Source organism: Penicillium waksmanii (assembly GCF_028829765.1).
Source record: "Penicillium waksmanii strain IBT 27052 chromosome Unknown utg000008l:1.0-5622682.0:1.0-5626561.0, whole genome shotgun sequence".
Taxonomy (NCBI): Eukaryota; Fungi; Ascomycota; class Eurotiomycetes; order Eurotiales; family Aspergillaceae; genus Penicillium; species Penicillium waksmanii.
Window position 1 is genome coordinate 3,882,212 of NW_026643254.1, and position 18,612 is coordinate 3,900,823.

The 18,612-nt window shown below is 49.8% G+C and overlaps 9 protein-coding genes across 9 annotated transcripts; 7 read left to right on the top strand and 2 right to left on the bottom strand.

Annotated features, from left to right (window-relative positions):
- Positions 1-31: 31 nt before the first annotated feature.
- On the top strand, positions 32-297 carry N7481_009800 (uncharacterized protein; the record flags this gene model as incomplete). The annotated part of the gene is made up of 2 exons (XM_057269019.1): positions 32-75; positions 129-297. The coding sequence occupies 2 exons, from the start codon at positions 32-34 to the stop codon at positions 295-297; spliced, it is 213 nt and encodes a 70-aa protein (XP_057119696.1).
- Positions 298-1,940: 1,643 nt separating this feature from the next.
- has1 (ATP-dependent RNA helicase HAS1) lies at positions 1,941-3,940 on the bottom strand (the record flags this gene model as incomplete). Its single annotated transcript, XM_057269020.1, has 4 exons — positions 1,941-2,198; positions 2,278-2,538; positions 2,597-3,318; positions 3,379-3,940. The coding sequence occupies 4 exons, from the start codon at positions 3,938-3,940 to the stop codon at positions 1,941-1,943; spliced, it is 1,803 nt and encodes a 600-aa protein (XP_057119697.1).
- A 3,201-nt stretch (positions 3,941-7,141) lies between these two features.
- N7481_009802 (transient receptor potential ion channel family protein) lies at positions 7,142-9,368 on the top strand (the record flags this gene model as incomplete). Its single annotated transcript, XM_057269021.1, has 2 exons — positions 7,142-7,508; positions 7,570-9,368. 2 exons carry the CDS (start codon positions 7,142-7,144, stop codon positions 9,366-9,368), a joined length of 2,166 nt encoding a protein of 721 aa, XP_057119698.1.
- Positions 9,369-10,348: 980 nt separating this feature from the next.
- N7481_009803 (putative U1 snRNP complex component Yhc1) lies at positions 10,349-11,149 on the bottom strand (the record flags this gene model as incomplete). The annotated part of the gene is made up of 2 exons (XM_057269022.1): positions 10,349-11,022; positions 11,083-11,149. The coding sequence occupies 2 exons, from the start codon at positions 11,147-11,149 to the stop codon at positions 10,349-10,351; spliced, it is 741 nt and encodes a 246-aa protein (XP_057119699.1).
- A 1,600-nt stretch (positions 11,150-12,749) lies between these two features.
- Positions 12,750-13,426, top strand: N7481_009804 (anthrone oxygenase family protein; the record flags this gene model as incomplete). The annotated part of the gene is made up of 2 exons (XM_057269023.1): positions 12,750-12,810; positions 12,873-13,426. 2 exons carry the CDS (start codon positions 12,750-12,752, stop codon positions 13,424-13,426), a joined length of 615 nt encoding a protein of 204 aa, XP_057119700.1.
- An 823-nt stretch (positions 13,427-14,249) lies between these two features.
- N7481_009805 (uncharacterized protein) lies at positions 14,250-14,447 on the top strand (the record flags this gene model as incomplete). Its single annotated transcript, XM_057269024.1, has 1 exon — positions 14,250-14,447. The coding sequence occupies one exon, from the start codon at positions 14,250-14,252 to the stop codon at positions 14,445-14,447; it is 198 nt and encodes a 65-aa protein (XP_057119701.1).
- A 1,025-nt stretch (positions 14,448-15,472) lies between these two features.
- On the top strand, positions 15,473-15,910 carry N7481_009806 (uncharacterized protein; the record flags this gene model as incomplete). Its single annotated transcript, XM_057269025.1, has 2 exons — positions 15,473-15,615; positions 15,688-15,910. The coding sequence occupies 2 exons, from the start codon at positions 15,473-15,475 to the stop codon at positions 15,908-15,910; spliced, it is 366 nt and encodes a 121-aa protein (XP_057119702.1).
- Positions 15,911-16,226: 316 nt separating this feature from the next.
- Positions 16,227-16,586, top strand: N7481_009807 (uncharacterized protein; the record flags this gene model as incomplete). The annotated part of the gene is made up of 2 exons (XM_057269026.1): positions 16,227-16,310; positions 16,380-16,586. 2 exons carry the CDS (start codon positions 16,227-16,229, stop codon positions 16,584-16,586), a joined length of 291 nt encoding a protein of 96 aa, XP_057119703.1.
- A 128-nt stretch (positions 16,587-16,714) lies between these two features.
- N7481_009808 (uncharacterized protein) lies at positions 16,715-17,263 on the top strand (the record flags this gene model as incomplete). The annotated part of the gene is made up of 1 exon (XM_057269027.1): positions 16,715-17,263. The coding sequence occupies one exon, from the start codon at positions 16,715-16,717 to the stop codon at positions 17,261-17,263; it is 549 nt and encodes a 182-aa protein (XP_057119704.1).
- Between the last annotated feature and the right edge of the window lie 1,349 nt (positions 17,264-18,612).

The window sequence follows — 18,612 nt, forward strand, 5'->3', positions numbered from 1 at the left end:
AGTCCGACAATCGCATGCTCCAAGTGGGAGAATGGATGATCACGATGGGACTGCAGAGAAAAAGAAGAGGGGGTGGTTGGTCACTCTGGTGATGGATACTCCGTGCTTGTTGACACGACAGTGAATAGTGGGGGGGAGGAGGAGGAGTCCCGGAGGACCGAGAGGGCGAGGGAGGAGGGGAGTAAGGGAGATCGGAGAGGAGCGGGTTGGGCAGAGGCAAGGGAGGAGGAGGAGGAGGAGGAGGAGGATCTCGAAGGAGAATCGATGGGAAGAAGCGTACCAGCGCAGACACCTTAGAACGGTGGGGAGAGAAGAAGCAAGAGTGGACGAGAGAGGAAAGGAGGAAAAGCAACAGAATGGGGTTGCTCTCTTCTCGGGGAGGTTTGAATGAGCTCAGCTGCGCCGATCGCCTCTCTCACATGGAATGGGATGAGATGGGATGAGATGGGGCGATTGGAGAAGAGAGGGAGAGGGAGAGAAGAGGAGTAGGAAGCCGAAAGAATTTAGTGCGTTGGTATGGAGTAAATGAGATAAAATAAAATGTAAATGTAAATGTCAAATGTCAAGGTCCTGGAGAAAAAGAGTGTGCCCAGCCTCATGGGGGAAAAAAGAAGATGGCTGGAAGTAGCCAACCTGTCACGGATCAGCGGGGGTTGCATACAAAGAGTACCTAATGAGTGACCTAGAGTTTACCCTAGAGTTTACCCTAGAGTACTCCGTACTCCGTACCTATAGGTTACCATCAACAAACGGAGCCATGGATTGGGCTGCGGATCTCGGATGGGTTCCTTGGGTTCCGTGGGTTCGAACTATTCTGCCATACTCTTATTTACCCTCCTCAATCTACTCATCTACTCCATACTGTACTTGACTTACTTGACTTACTTGACTTACTGTACGGAGTAGTGTCTGTATACTTAGACTGTACTCTACCTCCGGACACCGCCTTACACCGTTACGCCTTACACTCCCCCTCCCCCCATCACCCTCGCATCCTTTCCTCTTCTCATCTGCATAGTTGCCATTGGTCCTCTGGTTGCACAACACACGGGCCACTGCTTCCGTGGGACCCAAAATCGGCCGAGGCGTCAAACCGGTTCGACGGTGGTCGCCCAGACGACACAAGAGTGACCAGACCCTGGGTGGATGGAGTCCCCGTGATTGGCCCCACGCACTGCCAACGCATCCAACTCATCACATCCGACTTGCCCATGGCATCCTGGGGCGAGCCAGCCTCCCCATTTGTCTACGAGTATACTTTGGATCTGACAAGTAAGCAGTTAGGGTGTCCGTAGGGTAGCCTCGATGAGAAGATATCTTCGCCATCCGATCTGTTATGATGTGTATTTAGCTAAACTCCCTACTCCACATACATACGAGTAGCCTCGATCGCAAGGGGCGGCTGCAAGTCACTATGATTCCTATCGGGGCTGCCTACAAATACAGAAAACCGGGAAAGGTACCTACAGGCTACAGTAGGTATGACTCTGCACTCTGCTGCATCTGTGATATGAATGGCCCCAATCACTCAAACCTCATATGTAAAATCCCGGCTAAAAGGCAATCAATTTCAGATTGCATCGAACATTGAAACAAAGCACGACATCAAATACCGGCGGCGTTTTCTTCGCAGCATGACAAGCTTTCCACGTGGGAAGGCCGCATGGCCGACCCCGGTTTCAAAAGACTCCTAGTATGGCATTCCACACTTGCGAAATTAGACGCCACCAATAGATAACCGCTCTACGAGTAAATCACTGCTTACTTACACCCATCAAGCAGCAGAACGATCATTAGTAGTAAACAACAGGCAAATAATAATAGTGTTCGGAAAATAAATTCAAATAGATATCTACACTAATGAACTCCAAGGACCCAGAATGAAGATGCAGGCGACCAGTTTACTTTTGTTTCCACATTCCACATTCATCATACACTCCTTATTCCTCATCGTGCTTCCGCTGGAACTTCAGCCCCTTGTTGTTCCGCGGCTGGCTGCCGTAGGTCCGGCGCCCTTGCTGCTCCTGCTTCTTGTCACGGCTCAGGCTGGATCCCAGCGAGATGTCGATACGGGGCGGCGCGTTGAATCCAAAGCCCTTGGCCACCTTGACCAGGTCCAGCTTGTGCACGTCAAAGATAGTACGCAGGGAATGAGACGCGTACGCTTGGAGGTATGAGCGATAACCCTCCTTGGCACTCTGTAGATTCAAATCGAGTTAGGACAAAACGGTCAAGACAATGAGGAGAGAAAGGAGTGGAATGGAGACGATGGCTTACCTTGTTCAAGTAGTAGTTTTGTCCAATAAGCTTCTCCAGTTGAGACTGGACGTTGACAATCTTGGAGCTGGGAAACTCAAACTCTGTTACCGGAACCCTAGCTTCCTTGAGTTCCTTGAGAAAACCGACTTCTGACGGTTGCAGGAACATCAGACTGCGACCCTTGCCGTTGGCGCCACGGGCAGTACGTCCGACACGGTGGATGTAATCACGGGGATCATCAGGGGGGTCGAATTGAATAATCCAGTCCACAGCAGGAATCTGAGAGATGGGTTAGTAAAAGGAGCTCAAATGAACAGATTTGGAATGGAATACGAACATCTAGACCACGGGCAGCAACATCAGTACAGATCAAAGTTCCCTGGCTGGCATTGCAGAACTCGAAGAAAGTGTTGGTTCGCTTCTGCTGTTTTTGCTTGCCGTGCAGCTCCAGAACGGGAAGATCGATGTAGTTGAGAAGCTCGGCGTGGTATTTGACGCAGTTGCAGCTGGAGAAGAAAACAATGATCTTCTTCTTCAGGTTGCGCTTTAGGAAAGAGAAGAGAAGCAGAAATCTCTTGTCCGCCTCGCAAACCACGTAGCCTTGTTCAAGACCAGAGACTGTACTGTGCTCCTTGCGGTGGTCGACATTAATGTACAGGGGGCCGGCGCGCAAGGATATACGGGCCAGGTCCTCAACCTTTGTGGTCTGGGTGGCGGAGAAAAGCATAGTCTGTCGCTCCTCGGTGGGAAGAATCTTGATGATCTGACGCATCTCATCTTCGAAACCCACTTCGAGAATACGGTCAGCCTCGTCAATGATCAGGGTCTTCAGGTTCTTGAAGATGAAGCCCTGTGTGTTCTGGAGGTGATCAAGCAGACGACCGGGGGTGGCAATGAGCAGGTTGACACCCTTCATCAGCTTCTCCGCCTCGGCACGACGGTTAGCTCCTCCAATGACGATACCATAGGTTTGCGAGTGGTGTGTCATGAGTTCTCTAGCGACACCGAAGATCTGCAGGGCCAATTCACGAGTGGGGGAGACAACGAGAACACCGGTACCTAGTCATTTATTAGCAAGATAGTCTCTGAATGGTCGGGGAATCACGCAGTAAAGCTCACCGTTGCGTGGCTTGAAGCGCAAAGCGTGGAGCATCTCGATCGCGGGGATCAAGAATGATAGAGTTTTGCCACTGCCTGTCTTGGCCGCTCCGAGAACATCACGGCCAGCCAGAAGAGGGGGGATGGTGCGCTGCTGGATCTCGGTCATCTTCTCGAAGCCCATATCCTGAATACCCTTCATGGTCTTGTCCGAGAGGTTCAGCTCAGCGAACTTCTGCAATTCGCCTTCGGTCTGAGGCAGGCGAACGTCATCCACGGTAGGAAGATCAGCGGCATCGGAGTCCTTCTCTCCATCCTCGCTTCCCTCATTATCATCCTCCTGCTCCTCAGCCTCGTCGGCACTCTCCTCGTCGTCACTAGGCGGCGGGGTGACTTTGCGCTTCTTGCTTGACTTGTCCACGGCCGACTTGGAGGAGGTCTTGACCTTCTTGGGGGTCACCTTGGGGCTCGATTTGGCCTCGACGGGCTTGGGGATGTCCGCATCCTCGGTTGCTGGCTTTGCGCTGTGCTTTCTCTTGCGCTTGTTCGTGATGGACTTGGCAGTGTCCACGGGGCCGGGCATCTTGCCGTTTGTATGCACTGTTGCAAGTACTAGACAGACGAGAAAGATGAGAGGAATCGGCAAGATCAGGACGATTCGGTGATGTTTTGATCTCCAAGGGTCCTATCGCTGCCGGAAATCGCTGATACTTTTTTTTTTCTTCGGTGAAAATAGGCAGAATCTCCACATCACGTGCTGATAGAGCGGTGTCTGCCATGGTGGTGCCTTGTATATAAGGCATGAATGATCATACTATTGACACAGAAATTCTTATCCATTGAACAATAAGGGCTACCTAATGTAGGTGGATGTCATGGCGACTATTCACACCGTACGCTGTTCAACATGTCAATGTCCAATTGTGGAGTAACGAAATACTATTTTAAAATTACCATGCAATACCTGTATGCAGTGACCGTATGTTGCACTGCTAGTGATCATACCAGTTACATAGAACTGACTAAATAGCTCCTCTAGCTCATGAGCCGGGGGGGGGGGGGTTGCTGTAGCGCAGTTCCTAAAATTCTGCCTAGAAACTATGGCCTTGGCCTCAATCTCGGGCGGGTAGTAGCTCTAAGAATCCACCATAGCGTAAAAGCCATGGCAAAATAGTTGCGACATGTCTCTCATGCCAAGATTGGCTATTGGTTGAATAGGGGCAAACCTGAATACGCCGGTCGGCAAGAAGAGACCAGCGGTCGGCCTGAATAGTGAGCACGTCGCGGTCACTGCGACAATCAGATTATGACGGTCTAAACAAGGCAGACCATCCTTTTGTCAACTACGGCCCGACCAAGAGATGCGATCCACCCGCGCACCCAATTGCAGATGCAGAGCGATTCGCAGACCGATACTCCGTAGCAGGACCGCTCACAGATCCTGGCGGCTCCTGCGACACGAAAATTGCAAGATACATATATACTCTGTGCCCAGGTTTGGCATCGCAGAGATTTCACAGAGTTGAGAGCGAATCAAAGAGAAAAGAGGTACCCGGGTTTGCTGGGCGCCACGCAATGGCGCCGAAAGGCGAAAACGAACACTTCAATCCAAAAATAGGTCCCCACCCGTGGTTCGCAACGCCCTAGGAATGATGAATGGAGTCAGCTCCAAGTTTAGCTCCAGCAATACTAGTACTTGGAGAACAAGGTCCTGAATCTGTATTTTTCAGATTCACGGTCGCACATGAGGTGTGCCATCTGATATGATATATTGACTCAGGTGATCCGAGCAGCGGGTGACCAACGTCATGGCACACATCAGAGCGACGATCGCAAGATCATTGCGGGGGGGTTGGTGATCAGCCATCTGGAAGGATGCAAAAATCCAGATTTCCAACGTTATCCAATATGAAAGCCGGGTTCGGGACAGAAAATGGACCAGGTGGCAAGTGGACCGAATTGATCGTCCTACCTAGCGCTGCAGCATTTAACTGAAACCCTGACAGGACTTTGACAACCTTCAGATGTGGTAGAGATATACTTGGCGGGGGGCAGTGCCAGCGTCTACTCTTTGGAAAGCAGTGAGAAGAGTGGAAATGACAAGAGTTTGATTACAACCGAGAGAGATCAGCAGTGGGTAGGATTTTAGATTTTTTAAAATTAATAGGTGGGGGCGATACAACACCAATAACATTGTACCGATGTGTACATGGCTTTGCTACGGAGTGGTTCTCATAGAAATACTTCATACAGATGAGATGGGAAGATTGGAAAGACGCCTGATCACAACCCCAGAGCGTTAACGGGTCAGATTTGTGTGACCAGATGGACTCGCAGGATATAAATAGGCCAGTCACTGGTACGCTGGGAGTACCTCGTGTGCCGCCGTCCACCGGCGCTTAAGCACGTCCTGTCAAGTCAGTGATACATGTACATGTACCTACTGAACTCCCTTGCTCGACTCAGGGGTACCGGTGTATAAGAGTATGCATACTCCGAGTCTGTACTCTGTGCTTCACGTCCAGTATAGTAGTTAGTTATAGATACTGTATTGTACTGAGGTCACCTGCTAACAAGGATGGCCACTCTCCAGGGCTTCCCCGGAACAGTGACAGGCAATGACTCCACTGATCCAGACAAAGTGTGGTACATGGACTATGGCTTGGCCAGCTCCAATCCCAGTTTCAATTCTGCAGACAACCCCACTATCCCAATTTAACGTACGGAGTGGATAAATCCATATCATCATCGCGACATAACAAGAGCGAGTCGTCCGTACCCAAAGTAGAATGTATTGGCCTAATCAAGGGATTCTCAGAAAATGATGAGTATCAAGGAGGAATAGTCCTGTGCCTAAAGTAGGCACAACCACCGGATCAAAAGGGACTGGTTGGCCAGGGAGACGGTTATGACACGGTAATACACGCCATTTATTGGCGAGCTCGGCGGTCTTGGGTGGCGCTGACAATACAATACATAGAATACAACATTCCAATTCCAGACCCGTCCCTGAACTGAGACACCGACTGACATTACGACAATACGGACAGGACAGTACGGACAGTACCCTCTGCCCTCTGCTCTCTCCAAAGAGGCAAATCGCTTCCCTTCACTCCCTTTTGTCTTCCCTTTCCCTTCATTCTCCTCCCCCCCAACCCTGTGCTGCCGTGTCGCTCGCTCGATCTCTTTCTCTCTCTTTCCCTCTCTTCATCGCTTTCTCTTCTGTTCGCCCCCATCTCATCTATATTCTATTTCCTGACCCGACCGCGTGTCGACCCGCCTCCCGATCGGCACTACTTGCTGCAACTCGACTCCCAACCTCTTCGCTGCAGTCTAATCACCTCATCACTCCTCTTACAGGCCTTTATATTCCCCGACTCTCGTTCATCCACTCTCTACCCATCCATTTTACGATCCCATCCGTTTCCGCCAACATCGCTATCCGACACACGGCCTGATGAAGCTGTAACCAAAAAACCTCCAGGCGACCCCACTTGACTGCACGCCTTTCTTGGTTTTTTAGCTCCTTTCTTCTCGGATTTCTTGATCTTCGACAATCATATTCTGACTCCGATCGATCGCCTGGGTCCGAGAGATTCCCACCAATCCCACCGTGTCCGCCGAGCACTCGGCCGCTTCAAGACTTCCGCATCCGGCGGCTGGCAACGTGGTACTCCGGAGTATCGCTCTCACCTTACCCATCATATTCTTCCTTTTCATCATTCTCTGCCTTGTGGCTTATACCTTCTGAATCGATTTTCGACTGGCATCGAACTGCGCCACCATGAGATATCTATCTTTTCTGACCATCTTCGTCGCCTTCGTGGCGCCGTTGGTGTCTGCCGTGAAGTTCCTCGAATCCAATGCACTTAATGTGTGCATGGAAAGCAGCAACTTCACCGCCAACTTTTTCAATGTTGCCTACTACCCCGGAAACAATTCACTCATGATCAGCTTTGATGGTGTCTCCTACATCTCCGGCAAGGTTGTCGCAGAAATCACCCTCACAGCTTACGGTATCAATTTCTACCAAAATACGATCAACCCATGCTCAATTGAGGGTATGGGTATGTGCCCCATGGCTCCAGGCCCCATCGATCTAACCGATGTTACCCTTCCGATTGCCGGGGATACTGCCTCTAGCATTCCAGGTAAGCCAAGCAGCGCGCTCTTAGAGAGTCGGGAACTAACTCGCTAACTACTACCTCGCAGGCATGGCTTATACAATCCCAGATCTTGACGCCAATTTGAAAATTGTGATCAAAACCTTGGAGTCGCTTGAGAAAATTGCCTGTGTGGAGGCACAGCTCTCCAACGGCAAGACGGTCTACCAAGTCGGAGTCGCCTGGACGACTGCAGTAATATCCGGTCTAGGTCTCGCGGCGTCTGCTATTACCTCTGGACTCGGCCATTCCAACACAGCAGCTCATGTTGCTGCTAACGCCCTCTCGCTTTTCGGATTTTTCCAAAGTCAAGCAATGATCGGCATGACGTCGGTCCACAGCCCGCCGATCTTCGAATCATGGACCCAGAATTTCCAGTGGAGCATGGGAATTATCCGTGTCGGTTTTCTTCAGAATATCTGCACTTGGTATCAGCGGTCCACCGGTGGCAGCCCCTCTACGGTTCTTTCGTCCCTCAGTGACACCTCGGTGGAGGTGTTGAAGCGCCGCAAGCGTGACCTGATCGACCCAGCCGTTATGCTCATGAGACGCGGCATGAACACGCTCTCGAAGCGTGCTGACTCCGGTCAAAAAGTCCAGGTTGTACGGGGTATCAATCGTGTCGGTTTCCGTGCCAATATGGAAGAAACAAATATCTTCTTGACTGGGCTGATCTTCTTCACCGTCTTCGTTTGTTTTGTCATTCTCATCGTCGCAGCCTTTAAGGGAGTTTGCGAATTGCTTGTCAAAGCAGGCAAAATGAAGAGTGACAGGTTCCAGGACTTCCGCAATGGGTGGAGAGTTGTCCTCAGAGGAATCCTCTTCCGAATGGCTCTCATTGGTTTCCCTCAGATGTGTGTTTTGTGTCTCTGGGAGTTTACCCAGCGTGACTCGGCCGCGGAAGTCGTTCTTGCTGTGGTCATGTTCCTCTCGTTGCTTATTGCACTGGGCTGGGCTGCGCAGAAGGTCATTCGATTGGCCAAGCGTTCCGTGACAATGCACAAGAACCCAGCTTATATTCTCTATTCGGATCCTTCTGCTCTGAACAAGTGGGGCTTCCTATATGTGCAGTACCGGGCGACGGCCTACTACTTCGTTGTACCATTCCTCATTTATGTCCTGATTAAGGGAATGTTCATTGGTTTGAGTCAGCCTGCTCCCGTGGTCCAGACCGTAGCATTGGTGGTTCTCGAGACCGCCATGCTAGTCGGCGTCTGTATCATTCGGCCATGGATGGATAAGAAGACCAATATCTTCAACATCTCTATTGCTGTCATCAACTTTCTCAACGCCATTTTCCTCCTTGTGTTTTCCAACGTCTTCAACCCACCTGGCATGATGATTGCCTTCATGGGTGTGATTATTGTTGTGATTAACGCTGTCTTTGCTCTGGTCCTCCTTATTCTGGTCCTCATCGCCTCAGGTTTCGCCATTTTCTCAAGGAACCCTGATACCCGATACCAGCCGATGCGTGACGATCGGGGCTCTTTCATCAAGTCTCAGACTCAGTTGAACACCGAATTGGATGCGCTTAGTGCCGCCGCCCGCGGTGACATGAAGTCCCACGTTTACGAGCCTACCAACCCCTTCGGGGACTCTTCGGCTTCCATTTCCAGCGGTACTGGTCACAACAACCATGCCCAAATGGACCAAATCACCACAATTCACAATGGCAATCGCCAACCCTCACCCGTTGACCCATCAGTACCGCTCTTCGCTCCCGCTACGCATCATGCCCCACCAGGAGGCTATGAAAATGCACCCGTTGGTGCATCAGCTCTCGACGCCGGCTACCGGCAACAAAATAGCTCTAGCCCATGGCAACGAGGGGCCGGCTACGAGCACTAGGCGTTTTCCTTTCGGGTCATACCCTGTAACCTTTCAATTTTGAAATGAAGACATGTGATTTTTAGCGTGGGGCAGCGGTGGTTTCTCTTCTTTTTCTATCCATCCATTTTGGGTCCGGTATCTTTTTGGGTTTTCTTAAATCTGTTCACTGCGATCGGTCGATCATCGAATTTTCCTTGACACATCTTCCCCTTCCACCGCTGAGTCGGTGTTGATCTCTTCCTACCTTGCACTTCTATACTCCCTCTCCTTCTCTTCTTTTTACTCTCCCGGAATTCTCCACCTCCCCTTCTTTATGACGATGGTGGCTTCTTTGTGGTCGATGTGTACTTTTCTTTGCTACTTGGTAAGGCGTTGTTGTGTTGCATCTAGGGTATGGTTATGGGTTGTGGTCCCACTTCATGGGCTCCGGAATAAACTTTTGCTCTTCTCCTTTTCAAGAAAGACTGATTTGTATACCGTATATTTGCGGATTGTTCAATGAATCATTAAATGCTCAGCTTTGACAGGGTTTATCTACTAAGTATCGGGACTGGTAAATACAGATCCATGTATCTTGGACTAGTGCAGTCGCAGCCTTTGAAATATTACTCCTATCAGACTTGAAGATGGATGAAATCAATAAATGTCCGTCTGTGCAGTTCAGTATCAAGACCTTACTGGAACGGCCCTTTTCATAACACGACTGGGTAGTAGTAAGTGCACACGACATTGATTGAAATCCTATGCATTTTGAATCCGTCATTGCCTATCAGTCCATAAAATAAGTAGTAGCAACCCATAAAAACCGCTATCATACAACACCGAGGGAAAAACACCCTAGAGAGACTATTTGCTATCCACCACAAATGGCAGCCTGCATGTAATCGTAACCAGAAACAATGTATTCAACCGATTTGAATCGTAAGAAAAAACGCAAAAGAAGAAAGATACCAAAGCCTCAAAGAAGAAAAGAAAGAAAGGCTCAAATAGTCGCCTCCTTACCACTTGTCCATTCCTGGAGGAGGACCGCCTCCGGGAGGAGGGTATCCTTCTGAACCACGGGGTCCAGATGGAATGGGCGAGTGTGTTGCACCACCTGGCATGGGTGGAGGAAACGCACCGGCCGCACCGGGAGGAGGAATGGGGAATCCGGGGAAGCCTCCTGGAGGAAGGGGAGGTAGGCTTGAACCGGGAGGCAAGTTCGGAAGCGGGGGAGGGAAACCTCCCTGAGGAGGAGTGCCGGAGGCATTGGGAGGGAAGCGAGGTGGGAAGGGAAGACCGCCGGGGGCGCCGGGGGCTGTCCAGGTGAAATCAGACTTGTTAGTTGTTTGTCCATGTAGGTAGGGTGTTGGCGGGTGTGGGAGTGGGTGTAGAAGTTGAGAAGAGGCTCCGTGGGGATACATACGAGGCGGCATTCCTGGAGCGCCGGGGGCCCCTGGTGGGGGCATGCCGAATGGAAGAGGAGGTCCTTGGCCTAAGTTGCCTCGCGAGGCCGTTGTTAGACTTGTTTGTTGAGGTTGCTGGGAAATATGAAAGATGGGTGTACCTGGGAAGCCAAATGGAGGCGGGAATGCACCTGGCACCATGGCGGGATTGGGGAGGGGCTGGCCCTCTGCGGCGTAGGATGCCGTGATAGAGTCAATGACAGATTGGGCGTTTTCTTGTCCGATTTCTAGTTGTGGTGTGGTTAGGTATATTCGCGATTGTTTTTTTTGAAGATTCGGGGACGTACGCTGATAGTACTCCACAACGTTCCTCAAGTGGTTTCGACCGGAGTTGTGCGCCTTGCGCACGCTCATTGAGTCATGCGTAAGGTAGACATCACAGTAATCACCTGCATATTAGGCTCAGTTAGCCGACTTTCTTTAACAATGCGCTCTATCTCGTTCTGGGGCAGTTGATATCTGCAACGTTCGTCGTGTTGCTACTTCGCGAAGCAAGATTGGGCACCATGCGGAATTAGATTGTCAAGGCAGACAGGCGACCTACAAAAGAGTTCACAGAAAGTCAGTTTATATGCGAAGGACGAATGAGGACATGGAGGACTTATATTTCGGCATCTTGTCAGCTTCTGCGGGCGTTCGGTTGCTATGGCGCGACAGACAAAAATTCCAGCCGGGGGTGGAGGAGAGCCAGCGAATATGTGACGCAAAGCAAGTCAAGGAATTCGCACTTGAAGATGCCACAGATCTTAATGACAGAGCTTGCGACAGGTGTTCGACGGTGAATGCGGAGAACAGCGCGATTTCAAGGTTGGCAGGTCGTCCGCGGGCTTGAGTCGGCGAGGGTCGCAGAGGCGGTGTGAGATGACAGAACCCAAGCTTATCGGCTTAGGTAATCATTTTAATGGTCCCACTTGGAATGGGCATAATCAATTTGTTTTTTGAGTGTATACTCCGTACTGCAGTACGGAGTATGCATCGAACTATATGAAGACCTTTCATAGGGCTTAGTGGTCAATCTTCCAGGCGGTCTCCTTAAGGCTCGAATGTATGCGCTGCCTGGATACATACTACTATCTCACCTTCGGAAATACTACTATCTCTGCGATTTGGAGTGAAATCTTCTTAGTACGGCCATTGAAGTCAGGCGGAGCTCTTTGCGGCCTCACTATCATACCTCTTGATTCCCAGGTAGATACCTATGCAGGTGAAATTAGTACGGCCCTCTGGCGTCATCTGTATGTTGCTCTTGACTACAACAGTTACTTCGTCGGCGTGGCCGTCTTGAACGAGAATCCCGGTCTGGATGAAATTCTGGAAATTGGCGATGGCCCGAAAATGCCGGATGCAGTGGGAGATTTCCCGATATCTATTGTACCATGTTCGCCGGGGACGACAACAGCTATACGGCCGTCAACTTCAACATCGACAGGGCTAGCAGCCCTGCCCACAATACCCAGCTATCAGTGGAGTGGCCTTTTTATAGGTGTTGCAGGCGTTGCTTTAGTGGCAGCGTTTTAATGAACTTGAGGATTCAAGCACTATTATAGTTGCTCCATAATAGTTAAGCTGTGAGGTATGGGGTATTTTTGAACAGGTTTAGCCAACCTTGGAACCCACTTTAGCCAAGGTGCAACGGTCTACTACTTCATTCCGGAGAACCAAACAATGGGATACTCCTGATCATTTTGTAAGCCCTCAGATTAGATACTCGCTTGAATACCTCAATTTGCAAATATTTTAATGGCCGTCTAATTATGCAAGTTGATGTTTCGCCTTAGTGCTGACCGGACGGTGTATAACCGGAGTTTGCGATGGCCCGCAAATCCCGAAAGGTCGGGGCCAAAATCAGGCCATTGAAAAGTCAGTCCTGGTTTTGACTCGCATCTGGAGGAACTAACATTTATTTAATTTTCAATTTAAACAATCATTCTTGCTACGATATTATAAATTCGATATGGTTACTGGTGTTTACATAGCCCAGGCAATCGGCACGATTGGTTGCGCGGCAGCTGCAGGTAAGATCTACCATCTCATAGCTAAAAGCCAATCCCAGTGAATCGTCGTCTTACCTTCATAGGTGGAATTGCTACGTTATCGATTGCATGCATCCCCAACCTCACTCTGCCAGCGCGCCGCCCGGCCAAATCTAGCCGTTCCTTCTACGAAACGCCTGGTAACCTCGCCGCCCATCTTTCGCACCAGTGGCTGGACTTTTATGATCGTGGTCATAAGATATTCCCATCAGTTGCAGGCCTTTCGTCTCTTGCAAACATTTACGTCTTCTGGGCGTTACGGGATACGCCAACGGAAGCGGTATCCAGCGTGGCCAATCACTATTTGCTTGCTGCTGCCGTGGCTATGAGCATTGCACCCTGGACTGTCTTGGCTATGCTCAAGACCAACAAGACGCTGGATTCATACGCAGCGAGTGATGATGAGGGAGGTGCCGAAGATGTCAAGGATACAATTACCAGCACAGAAGAACAGGCGAAGCGATCCCAAGCGGACAATGAGGTGCCTAGACTCTTGAAGAAGTGGGCGAAGCTTAACTTGGTGCGGTCCATATTTCCACTTTTGGGGGCTGCTATCAGTCTCCACGCTACGTCTCGGATAATATCGAGCCGAGCTTGATCTTAGGCTGTCCGGAGTTTGTATAATATTCTCCATGTTGGCATTCAATGCTTCTCTGGTAAAGTACTACCCAAATAAAACTACTAGGATATATCCGAGCCCGCCATCTCTGCAGATCAATGGATGAAGACCAGGTCTCGAGGTTCGAGTTGGGGAGGACTACTCCGATTCTCTACCTAAGGACGCATATAGTAGCATTAAATTCCTCAGTATGTATAATTCTTATTCAAGTTGTTTCAAAGTGACTAGAAGCCTGTTGCAATATTAATTTCGACTCCATTTCATTTTTCTTGTTAATATTGGGAGTTGTGGCTGAAGTATTGCCGTCCTGCCTTCCTTATAATATCACGCTAATATTCGCGTTTTCGATATTTTTGTTATACTTAAAGTTTTTGGACCTAGTAACACCAAGACCTAGCACCAAGAAAGACTTTACACAGACACTCTCGCTGCGGTCTACAGTGGTGCTGCAAAATTCAAGTCTTTCCGAGCTCATTGAGAGAGACAACCTTGAAGCCCTTTTCGAGCGCACTGTTCGATTCATTTGAAGCCATGGAAAGACATCACCGGTTCCTTGTGCTAATGCTCGCAACCTAGCTCAGCTCTATTTACTACATGGCTTTCATGGCTTTGATAAGTCGTTTGCTCGCGGTTTAAACGCCGTTTGTCCTTTGTTGAGAGAGTACTAGATATAACGTGATTTCCACTCCTAACTAGTATCATTTTATTCTTCTTCTTCATTTCATTTGCCGTCTCTCTCGCCACTACTTATGAATATTAGCAGTATATAACCCTCTTCTCCTTTTGAAAAGCACATACAGCCATGGGATCTCTTGATTTGTGGGACCGGGCCTTCGTCAAGCATCAGGTGGCAACTATAGGAGACCAAAAGCTCGCTGGGCGACTTTATGTCGCAGCCGCACAAGGAGAAGCTAGGGAGTTCTTCGGTGTCAAGGACCCCGAAATGGAGATCCCTCTGGTATATAGTTATAAGGCTCCTAGATTGGGGTCGCGCAGGTAATATACGAAGAGGATTGTGAGGTGTTTTGGTGTAGCCTGTGCCGCCGACAACTGGATTCTCGTCGAGCAAATTCTGGAGACCTGCCTGTGTTTCCTCGCGGCCCCAGAATCAATCACCTGGCCTAGGCAGTTAGCAGTTAGTAGAAAAGGAAGATAATGTTAGTCTTTATGATTGTTTGATCTTTGCGTAGCTCTTTTATAGTAGAGCAGTGCCCATCTTGAAAGCCTGAGGCCCCTAATGTATTAGTCATGCGGCATGCCACACCACCACTTTGTGCGTAAATAGTACGTAGCACCACTATATAGGTAGCTTCATCCAATTGTCCATCTATTGCACTATTGCTTCTCTTGCTATATGGTAGCATCTATGTCCTCTCAGCAGATCACACTACCCGCTACATTTCTATCCTTTTTTGTTTTAAAAGATTTGATTCCCCAATTGAAACCCATCAACATGGATCTTCGACCAAACCATCAATTTGATCCTTTTCCCCCTGAGGCGGCGGTATACGACACGCCCGACCCTGCTTCGATAACATAGATTGGAATGATCCTACGGCTTTGTTCAAAGCTCTTGATGCCGGTGGGACGGGCAACATACAACTGCCAGAGTTTAGCTCCCCAACGGAGGTTCGCAAAGAGGCCACTGAAAGGTCGCAGCACATCTTCGACCGTTATGAGACTCTGCATGGCATTTTGGAGCGCCACGAGTCTACAATTAGAAAGCGCTGGCTGAAAAGGCCCGCCAGCAGAGACTCAAAATCTTACTGAATGCCTGGACCGACATGCCTGTAGGCCATCGGCCTGATCTTGAAATGCCCTGGAATGAGGCCTCTGCGGAGCGTACTCAAGGAACGAAAAACCGGGGAGATTTTCTCTGGCTACACATCCACCAGAGACGCTGCCGTTACTTCTCAATGCTCGCGGTCGTTACCCTCCACCGCATTTTGCTGCGGCTGACAACCGAGCCATCCATTTGGGACTTGTCACCAAATCCATCGTGCCCATTTCTTGAACGGATATGTCATGATTTTGCACGGAGTGAGTGACAATGCCCGGGAGTATGGGCGACTCGTGAGTTGGGAAGAAGAGCCAAAGGCGGTTGACTGGATGGCGCAACGCAAGCAATTTCTTCCGGGAGAGGGTCTCATAATCCTGGAGGTTCAAGAGTGACTGCTCGGGTTTTTGATTGACTGCTCCTTGCAGCTTCTTCATGATATCACCCCATCCGCCGTCACTAGTGATGACTTTCCTATCCTAGCCGAGCCACCGCTCAAGACCGACCAAGAGATTAATGGCTTCGAATCCTTGGGGGTGATGGTAGCCGAAGCCCCATATCGGGTTCCCGCAAAGCTAGACCTATCTCAGATTGAGTCCCTGCTATCGGCTAGAGCATCGGCAGCGGATGATCACCTGTGGGCTCTCCGTGAGGATTCCGAATACTTCTCTCATGTTGTGCTCTAGGCAAAGGATCATCGATAGAAAAACCTCAAGGATACTGCTGGAAATGCCCACCCGGTATTCCGAATTGGACAGCGGGACACTTTTTGGTCACGTATCCTCGGCACTCTCTTTTCAGAAGCGTATTTAGAGCTGGAGGTGTTCTCTGAACTGAGTACCCAAGCAGATATTCTTTGCTTGTGAACCTCCTGTCGACCCATACTCGTCCAAGATTTTGACTATATACAAACCCGGCGTCAAGAAAAACAAGCTCGAGATAAAGTTACTGTGGCTTCTTAGCACTCTATGGGAAGATGGCAAATATTTGTTCTTCGCAAGTATGCCTGTCGCCGTAGATGAGTTGGAACGTCTACTTCAATCAGACCCACATGCCCAGGAGCTCAGCTCTCCCTACATTAGCTCGGTGATCAGTGGCCTTTCCATCATTTCCCAATCATTGAACCAGTTGGACCACTATCAGCCATGGGCTTAGATCTGGGAGATGAAAAAGGCCGATATCCAAGAGGATTACTCCAAAGAGTATGCTCAACGAACCCAGTCATGGGCCAAGATTCTGGCCGCACTCTCTGATAAGAGCTTCACAACTCGCTCAGTCAAGCTTGGTGAGCCCTCTGGCGGCAAATTCACCTATCCCATTCAGAAGCGCCGTACCCAGGAAAATACCGAGGCGCTGCGCTAATCTGAACACAACCTGGACGCCTTCTGGGCCAGCATTGACCAGCTCATGGTCGCCAAATCCGGTGACCTGCGCAATACCGCAGCGCGGAGTCTTCTATCACAGCCACGAATCCTCCAGCGGACTCCAGAATGGACCGAGCCCGAAAAGGCTTCGGCTGCAATACCCGCACCGACCCCGAATCCGATTGTTATGCCCTATATTTGCCGGTCTCCGCGATCTATTTTGGCATCTCCCCTCGACAACTGGATGTCGCACCGCCGAAGGCGAAGTCCAAAACGCGCGGAAAGCCCAGTCCTTCTTCTGCAGCGGATACAGAAGTCGAAAGCCTGCATGAACAAAACGAATTCGACCGTCAGCCCACATTCCCTATGGATACGAGTGCTCTAAAAGTATTCCGAACCATTTTCTTCAACCCTGCCACGACTTCTACCCCTGGCGAAGTTCCATGGAATGTTTTCCTCCACGCAATGACTTTGGTCGGGTTCGCTGCCACCAAGTTGTATGGTTCGGTTTGGCAATTCCAACCCACTAAATTGGATGTTGAGAGGAGCATTCAATTCCACGAACCACACCCGCGAGGAAAAGTGCCTTTTACCACCGCTCGGCGATTTGGCGGTACGATGAACGGGGTATATGGTTGGTCTGGAGGAATGTCTGTCTTGTTGAACGACAAATAATGCTCAATGGGAACCGTTGGAAGTCGAATCAAGAAATTGTTTCAAAACTGATCGAAAGTGGATTTCATTTCAACAATATGCTGATCTAAGACTAACATGTATCAAATTCAACTAGTTGCAATGGCCGAGCAACATGAACCCCCAGCTCCCGAATGGCTCTGTTTCGTAGATTCGAGGTTTCCCTGTTGTATCACGAACGTGAACTAAGCAATTTTGAAACCGCCATGGCCGGGTCCAAGGATCTTGGCTTGGTTCACCGGGCGTGATTGAAACATGATGTACTAGTCATCACTCGAGGTATGTGTTTCAGGAGGTCGTCAACCAATTGAGGTTGTCATATGGGTGATCATTGCGTGAGCGCGGCAACACCTTCTATAATGATTACTCGAAGTGTAGTTTTCGGTTTCAACATTATTGTCACTCTCGGAGGCTTATGACGAAACTCAACAAGACTGGTCTCAAACCAAACAGCTGGTTACCACGCACAGAAAGCCGACAAGTTGGAAATCCAAAGAGCTTAGCCCCAACCTCAAGGCAGGCCAACAAGGTTGCACAGTTGACAGGCCTCACTCCAAAAAAAGTACAACCTTAGGTAACGTACCCGGAACTTAAATCGCGCAATGAGGAGGACTATTCTGAGAGTAGTTGGATTCTGGATCGGCTGTCACGCACACCGTAATCGCAATGCATGGCACATCTGACAGAATACTTTTTACATACACACCGCGCATACATACTTGATCTCTTCAAGGCGAAACTAGAACATCTTGCGTCATTGCGAGACTCGACTTCCCGTCCCGGTCGGCGCGAGGTGTTGGTTGCCGGTTGCCGGTGGTCTCGACCAGGCGGCGACGATAATCATGTGTCATCCAGTCTCGCTATTAGATAATAACGTGGGAAATGCGGTGGCTTCGATTCGTATGTCCCCACCATTTTGCAGGGGGTTACAGAATAGTTTTGGAGTTGGATGGATTGAGGGGGTAGCGATGGGAGAATCGTAAACTGTATATGCTAGTTGGGCTGATGTGATACGGAGTGCCGGAGAAGACCTCCTTGGATATCCTGCAGGGCCGCATTGACGGGTCGAAATGTTGACTAGTATATAATTGAATTGCCTAGAATTGTGGCATTCTACTGTACAGTATTGGGTGGGGGATTAGAGTGAGGGGACAAAGTTTCCCTTCCCCCTCATTGACTGCCCCAACCGTTCAAGCAGGCACATACACGCGGTCATGGCACATCAAGTTGAGGCGGAAATGATTCCTTGGCTGGGTACCGCGGTAATCCCGGGGGTTGATCACGGGAGCATCAGTCCTATGGGCTGGTATGAGGGGAGTCACAGGTGCAGT